General features: G+C 45.7%; 1 protein-coding gene across 6 annotated transcripts in view; it reads right to left on the bottom strand.

The window, feature by feature from the left end:
• Window positions 1-1,058: 1,058 nt before the first annotated feature.
• The window catches only part of NADK (NAD kinase), a 54,429-nt gene continuing 48,008 nt past the window's right edge, over window positions 1,059-7,479 (bottom strand). For all 6 annotated transcript variants that reach the window (XM_079987087.1, XM_079987086.1, XM_079987085.1 and 3 more), the window contains one exon: window positions 1,059-6,963. In XM_079987087.1, coding sequence (XP_079843213.1) covers window positions 6,813-6,963 — 151 coding nt within the window. In that variant the 3' untranslated portion in view covers window positions 1,059-6,812. The remainder of the gene's footprint in view (window positions 6,964-7,479) is intronic.

Below are 7,479 nucleotides of genomic sequence, written 5' to 3'. Positions count from 1 at the left end.
GTGAGATTACATACTGCCCATTACTTTCATTGTTAGTTGCCAGGCAGTGGGGTTTACTCAATCCTTGTTTGCCTCCATCGACTTGGTTCTTGTTGAAAGCCAACGAGCTGCGTAGAAAAAAATCTCCTCCCTTCCCATTCCACAAAAAAGATTGCTGTTTATTTATTTTTAAGAGTTCTTTCCACATCTCTCCTTTCTATTTACTTTGCTCCCGCCTGTTATATCTCAACCACCAACAACTCTGCACAAACATCGCCCTTTAGAAGGAACACCATGGCATACTTGTAACAAAATGAACAATTATCCATCTTTTGGAAGGATAACTTTTCCTCAATGGACAGCGGGAAGAGAAGTACTGTAGTGCTCTCATTCCCAACCCATGTCCCCTGTAATGTTTCCACTTCCCCTTAACCTTTCAAAATGGTGGCAGTCCCGCCAACTGTTAACCCTCATGAGAGCTTCCGCTTACAAGAAAAATGGCCGCCAACTGGATTGGCTTTGAGTGGGCAAATTCATGAAGGGTAAGGCTTTCAGTGGCTATTAGCCATGATGGTTATGTTCTGGTCAGAGGCAGTTTCTGAATACCAGTTGGTGGAAAACGCAGGAAAGGAGAGCACTCTTCTACTACACAGGCATCTGACTGGCCACTGTGAGAACAGGATGCTGGAATAGGTGGCTCATTGGCTTAATCCAGCAGATTCCTCTTACACTCTCTAGTTTCCATGGTGCTTCTCAACCCAGAGATAGCCCATGTGGTTGGTCATCCCTGATGACTGGCCATGGTGGCAAGGGATGATGGGAAGTTGGGAGCCCAGCACATTTGAAGGGGAGATTGGTTCACCGTTGCTGGAAACATGAAAGCAGATGGGACATTAAGAGGACTGATGCAGTAGGCCCAGTCTTGAGCTCTCTTTCCCCTTCCACAAACCTCTGAGATTAACCAAGATATAACTTATTTCCTTTACTTGTGGGCCTCCTGCAACAAGGCGCTGTGTTTTAATGCCTTGCAAAGAGCAAAGAATTTTTATTTCAAAAAATGCTACGTCACAAACACCAACTTTGGAAAAAAAATGGTTTATTGAAAAGGTCTGGAAAATAGTTTTGCTCTCTCAGCAATATTTAACAAGTCTTTTTCAAAGCAGTAACAATATGAAACGTTAGGCTTTTTTATTTTTTCCTTTCTAAAGTTCGGAACTCTGGGCGGTGTGCCATGTCATCAACACTTTTAAAGTTTTGAGTAAAACAAGGCTTGCCTCTTTGGAAGGGCAGCGGACCTCTGACACACAATGAATGAACCACATCAGGCCTACTCCAGGGCTAAGGAACCTGTGGACCTCCTGGTGTTACTAGACTCCCAGAGTTGTACCCAACGAGATTCATGACCTTGACAAACGTGGGTTCAAGGGGTCTGCTCTTGAGTAGGACTACAACCTCCCAGCCAAATCCCCCCAGCCTCAGCCAGCAAGGCCAATAGTCGGGGACGATGAAAGGTGGGATTCTAGCAGCATCTGTGGGACTGTATATTCCCTTCTCTGCTACACCCAACAAGGATGCCATGTTTTAGGAGGCCTGGAATGGGCACCTATGCAAAGCATTGCAAAGGAAAAGGAGCAGGCTTAGGCCAGGGATGTCACCAGGTCTTCCAAGCAGAAGTCACACAAGACAAGTGGGGAACCTATTGGATTGGTGGATGATCAGACCTGTTCACACCCCCCCCCCCCGACATTTTAACTAATGCTGAATTAAAGCAAAAGCCAAGGACCTCTTTGGAGATCCAACCGACATGCCATATTCTCAGCACACCTACTTATTTCTGCAATGCAGAAGGGACCCAAGGTCCCTTCCAACTCGGCAATGATTCTACGGTGACTCCCTGTGAACAGTCCCCTTGCCTGACTGTACTTCCACCTTCCGGTCAGGACTCCCATCCTGCAACTTTCCCGGCAAGCTGATCTATCGGTTCACCATTCTGCTAGCTACTAGTTTGTACTCATCCAACCTGCCCATGAAGGGGTGGCTGGCAGGGAGAGATTGAGATTTAAACACCTAGCAAATCAAAAACAAGCCAAAAAACCCACCAGCTGCTTAGCTGAAACAAGAACTCAGAATGCAGGAAGACTGTGTTTGTTGACCTCAGCTTTGGTGCTTCCTTGAGAGGACAGTGTTGAGGAGGGGTTGCAATAAGGAGAACCTAGTTTTTAACTTCCCCTGTTCCCTTCTTGCCTAGGCCTTCCGCTTACTCATTTTCTCAGCCTAGAAAGTGGGGATTTAATATTCCCCACGGCAGGTAGCATGTAGAATGAAGCTCTGCATGACCGCCAACCATCAGCAGATTGTCTGTTTCCCAGGAGAAGCGATGGCTGTAGTGTTAATGTTAAATGGGGTTGTACTCTGGGAGCCCTTCGCTTGAACAGAAACCGGCTCGGGAACCAGTTTCCTTTCCAGTCAGCGGCTAAAGAGGAAGACCTGCAAGAACTGCGGAAAATCAAACAGGCCTTGTTGCTCAGTGCCCAACCACATGATGGGATGGTGCCCAGCCGAACTCTCAACCTTGCAGAGGACAGACAGCAGTTCCCAACAGCAGATGCAAGGACCAGATGAGGCCCCCATGAACTGCCTTAAGGCAATGGCGCATTGCAAGGGTGGCGGGAGCTTTGGCCCTCCAGATATTGCAAACTACAGTTCTTGACATCCCTGGCCACTGACCATGCTTGCAGGGGCTGATGAGAGCTGTAGTCCAGCAATACCCAGAGGGATAAAGGTCCCCCACCCCTCAGTACTGAAAGCGAGGGAGCAAAAATGCACCCCTAGCCACAACCAGGATGCCACTTTTAATTGCAACAGTATGGCCAGAAGGTCCAGGTACAATTTTTTTAGGCTGCTTGCCTTTCTGAGAGGTTCTGTTGCCTGCTCCCCATCTGCCTGCCTGCAGCAATTAGGTTAGGAGACAGTTAAGCAATTAAATCAGGAAAACGGGAGGGGGAGATTTGCTCAGGATCACAGCAGAGCAAGTTACGGTAAAGCTCACCTGTGCACTATAAGATCTCATTAGTAAACTGAATCAAGTTTGGAGGCAGTAATGAAAGACTTTTTGGGGAGACCTTATATAAAATCTTTACTTGAAACAAAAGAATCCAGGGTTGTTTTTTTTAAAATTCTGAGAAACATTACTAGTTTAAATAATAAGCACTAAAGATGCCAAATTATTTTATTTTGCGGTGGGGGGAGTTTACCAAAAAAATAAACTCCCAAATTTTCTAAATAAAGCTTTTTTTATTTTGTCGTCTCATCTGCAAATGAGTCTTTCCTCAGCATATTAATCCTTCAACATACTTCATATCAAAAGGTTTTATTCAATACCAGCCCTACTTTGAGTTAGATCCATTGGTGTTAATGGACACGACTACCTTAGGTCTATTAATTCCAGTGGGTCTACTCTGAGCAGGAGGGCTTTGCTGGCTACAACCTGAAGCCCTTTATTCTGTTCCTTTTCTTAATTCTTGCATTTAAGGTGTCGGGGGGGGGGGGAGGTCATTGCCTTTTTAAAGCAAAGCTCTATTTTCACAGATTAGAAAGCAAAACTGTGATTCAAAAACAGTGCACTCTCTGCCATCTAGAAAACCCGTGACTTAAAAAACCCAGTAGTAACATAATCATACTATAAAATATAAGCGAAACCAAGGCATCTAAAAAGCTGGTTGAAACATCTCTCCCACATGTTGCCAACAACATTTTGCCTGATTCAGGCCCAATTTCAGAACCGGCCAGCAAACCCAAATCCAATATTCTAGTACACAAAACATTTACAACAGTCGCCTTTTCACAAATATATAACATACACGTAACACAATTTAGTGCAGTTGACGCTACCGTCAAGAGTTGAAAATCTGCTTTGGGAGGAAAGAGAAAACATTCAGGGTTCTCTCCTACTCAGAAGCAGACCCATTCAAATTAGCAGATGTAACTAAAGGCTGTTCATTTCAATGGGCTTACTCTCAGCAAAACTTGGTTGGATGAAACTCGCAGGTGTATATTGTAAAACCCACTTGTAGAGCCTGAGACCCTCAGTGGCTGATGGTCAGAGAGTTGTAGCCCAACAGGATCTACAGGCCCTCAGGCTCCTCATCCCTGTTGCAAAAGGGGTGGGTGAAACACACACTTTCCCTAATGCTAAGACAGCCACAAAACCCCAACAGAACGCCATTCATTTAGGGAGCATGCGATCTCTCTCTCCCCTTCCATCAAGCTTTTGTGCCACAGACAAGGACTGGCTGAGGGCATCCGATCGCTCTCAAGATCTCTGCAGAAGCGCTTGGATAAGGCAGGAGGCATGGGATGGCGATACTGCTAAAGAACATGCATGTAAACCTCAGCGGCTTAGTCCACACACATGCAGAGGCACAAGGTGGTGTAGTCTTGATGTGGCAGAGATCTGGCTGTTCCACTTCAAAGCGGAGGACGCACCATTTCTGAATGAGCGATCCTTTTTTTTAAAAAAAGAAAAAAACTCGACACCAGATCACGAGACCATCAGGCAGAAAAGTAACATGCGTGACAGGTCAACCCTACAACCCTGGCAGGTCAGATTCCCGTTCACATGATTGTATTCCCACCCCCCTTCTTTTATCTGAAGGGCTGTCAGAATGGGCAACCCTTTAGCAGTAACCTTTAGCTATTGAGCTATTCCACCACCTTGTACCATTGCAAGGGGCAGACCCAAGCCGAAGTCCAAAAACAGAAAATAAATAGATTTTACCATCCCCTTTGAACTATCTTCATAAAAGCCAGGAATATATATTTAGAAGTGTACACCCATGAGAAAGCTTCAAATGAACAAACAACATCAGAGTGTGCTGAAGCCACACAAGAAGAGGGAATGTGCTAGGAACATCTCCTGGTCTTCTGATTGGAAACTCCTGTAATACAACTCCCTTAATACCCTGCCTGGACATTTCTCACATGACAGCTGCCCACTCCAGCATCATTCTAGCCTAGAGGCACTCAGGGCCCCATCCCAAGCAGCTGCAAGCAAGGCTTAGTGGCCCAAAGCATGGGTAAGCAAATGTCATGACCTCCAAATGCTGAGGACACAAACTCCCTTCATCCCTGGCTACTGATCAGGCTGGCTGGGGCTGATGGGAGATGGGAGTCCTTCATGTCTGGAAGACACTCCGTTGGCTACCCTGGTCCAAAAAGGCAACAGCCAAGCCAGCCTGCATTCCCTGAGGGCAGCTGTGACTCCTGGCCTATCTCTGCTGACTGGGTCATTTAATAGGTGCTAGGCGACTGCTCCTTGTTGGGTTTTTAAAGACACAGAAAACACACACAAGCCTGCAGACTTGCTTATATACCATAGCAGTGTTTGCGAAGCTCACCACTCAGGCGATGCCTCCGTGTGTGGCTGAGCAAACTGGAAACCCCATGGAAATGGAAGCCCCAGCAAACTACAGCCTACAGCTCCTAGTTCTTGGCAGAAATCCACAGACCAGGACCCAAAAGAGCAGCAAAGGGGGAAGTTGCCACCCACCAGCATATTCGCATAAGACTTTCCAAATCCCTCACTGCCACATAAAAAAGATACACCTGAAGTTTGGGTGGCTTTTCTGAGAGTCAACCATCCAGGCAAAAATGGCTGCTTGTCTGGAAACTGTAGAAACCCCAAAATGTGCTGGTTTTGTTTTGCCTTTTTAAAGAATCCCAATACATTTCTCATGTGACAGTGAAGTTTTAACTTTCAGATTTTGCACAGCTCAGAGGAAACATCTGTGCAAGCCCAGCTGAAACCAAAAGGTATGTACACATAAGTACACAAGTGCTTTTGGCACACAGGCCTTGTGATTTCACCAGCAATGGTTTAAGGAGGCATTTGACGTTCCCAGTTATTCACCCAACAGGTGACAACTGCCTGCATGTCCCAGTCCAACTAATTCCCAACTTTGTCTTTCATACAGAGGCCGCCTTTGTCTTAATGTTGCTGATCACATCTAGAGTTGATCTATGAACACTCATCTTGACAAATTTCTGCAATTCAAAACCTGTCTCCCTCCTTCCAACCCCTCCCACAACAAGACCTACTTATTTTTGATCACCATCAGGGAGGTGTAATAAAGTTCCTACAAACACATTTAAACAAAGATGGTGGGAAAATATCCTGGGGTGGGGGTAGGAATCCCTGCTCTAAGCAGCCATGAAACCACATTTCTTGTGAGCCAGAAAAGAAAAGAAAAAAGTGGGGGGCGGGGGGGGGGAAGTGGCAATCAAGAACGGATTGATCCTCTTCACTTTGCCAGAAATAAGTGCACAGAACTGAAGATTTGAAAAACGTAAGAGAAAACGTTTTAGCGCCCCTTTAACCAACATTTGCCTGACCCACACAGTGGCCAATAAAGAGAATCTGGGGATTTGCCGATAACCGGGAACAAAAGTCCAAGGAAACATCATTCGTTTTTAATAAGGCTTTTGCAAAAAAAAACCCAAAAAAAACTTCTTTCTAGGAAACACGTTGTGCGGAAAACACATTGCACATTGACGAACAAACATTGGACATTTCTAATGTGCCCCGAAGAAAAGTATCTCCGCTCGTTTCTCTCTCACCTCAAGCTCTCCCGACAGACAGAAAAACAACGACATGATATCTGGTCATCAGCAGAACAGACTGATATGAGGTACATCGCTGTATTTAAAAAAGTTATTATATATATATTTATATAATATTATATTATATTGGTCTACTCCCCAGAGCTACAGGCTTAAAAACATGTTTTTGTACAGAAGGGATTCGGCCTCCCATGATCCTCTGCTAGAGCCAACACTCAAAACTCCTCTTCTTCGTCTATAGCAAAGTTGTTCTGCTTTTTCCGGACGTTCCAGTGCAAACATTCGGCCAGGCTATCGAACCAGTCACTTACGGGGTCTTGGAAACAGATTGAAGGGAGGGGGTAACAGGAGGTAGTAATGCTGATGCTGTAAGAGACAGAATTGTTATTAGGGTTGGCCTTCAGTTCAGGACAGGTTCAATGGAGGATAAAAGCTTATTTATTCCACTTGTGAATCGCTTCCTCGATGGGGCTGAATGAAGGCCACCAACCCTAAAGCCGTACAGGGTTGTATCCAACACTAGCCCTGTTCAAAGTAGACCCACTGAAGTGAGTGGACACAAGTCAGAGTCATCCTTTATAATTCTGCCAGGCATCCGCGGCCTTTGCAGGTACAGTAGCACCTTGTCTTATGTTACCCTTGGGTAACGTAAACTTCGGGTTGCGAAAGCGGCAAACCCGGAAGTGTTTTGCCGTGCGCGCATGTGCAGAAGCAGTCCCTCTGGTTGTGGAAACCTGGTGATCTTACTGGAGCTCCAGAATGGATCTCGTCCGCAACCAGAGGTACCACTGTATTAAGAAGAAAGCCTGCTCTCAAGGCAATTTGACTGCACTAAAGCAGGTGAAAGTTTTGCCTACCCCAGACATTGCTCAACTACAGATC

Source organism: Podarcis cretensis (assembly GCF_951804945.1).
Source record: "Podarcis cretensis genome assembly, chromosome: 8".
NCBI classification, from domain to species: Eukaryota; Metazoa; Chordata; class Lepidosauria; order Squamata; family Lacertidae; genus Podarcis; species Podarcis cretensis.
The sequence above is the reverse complement of the archived record's forward strand: the minus strand, read 5'-3'. Positions and strand labels throughout refer to the sequence as shown.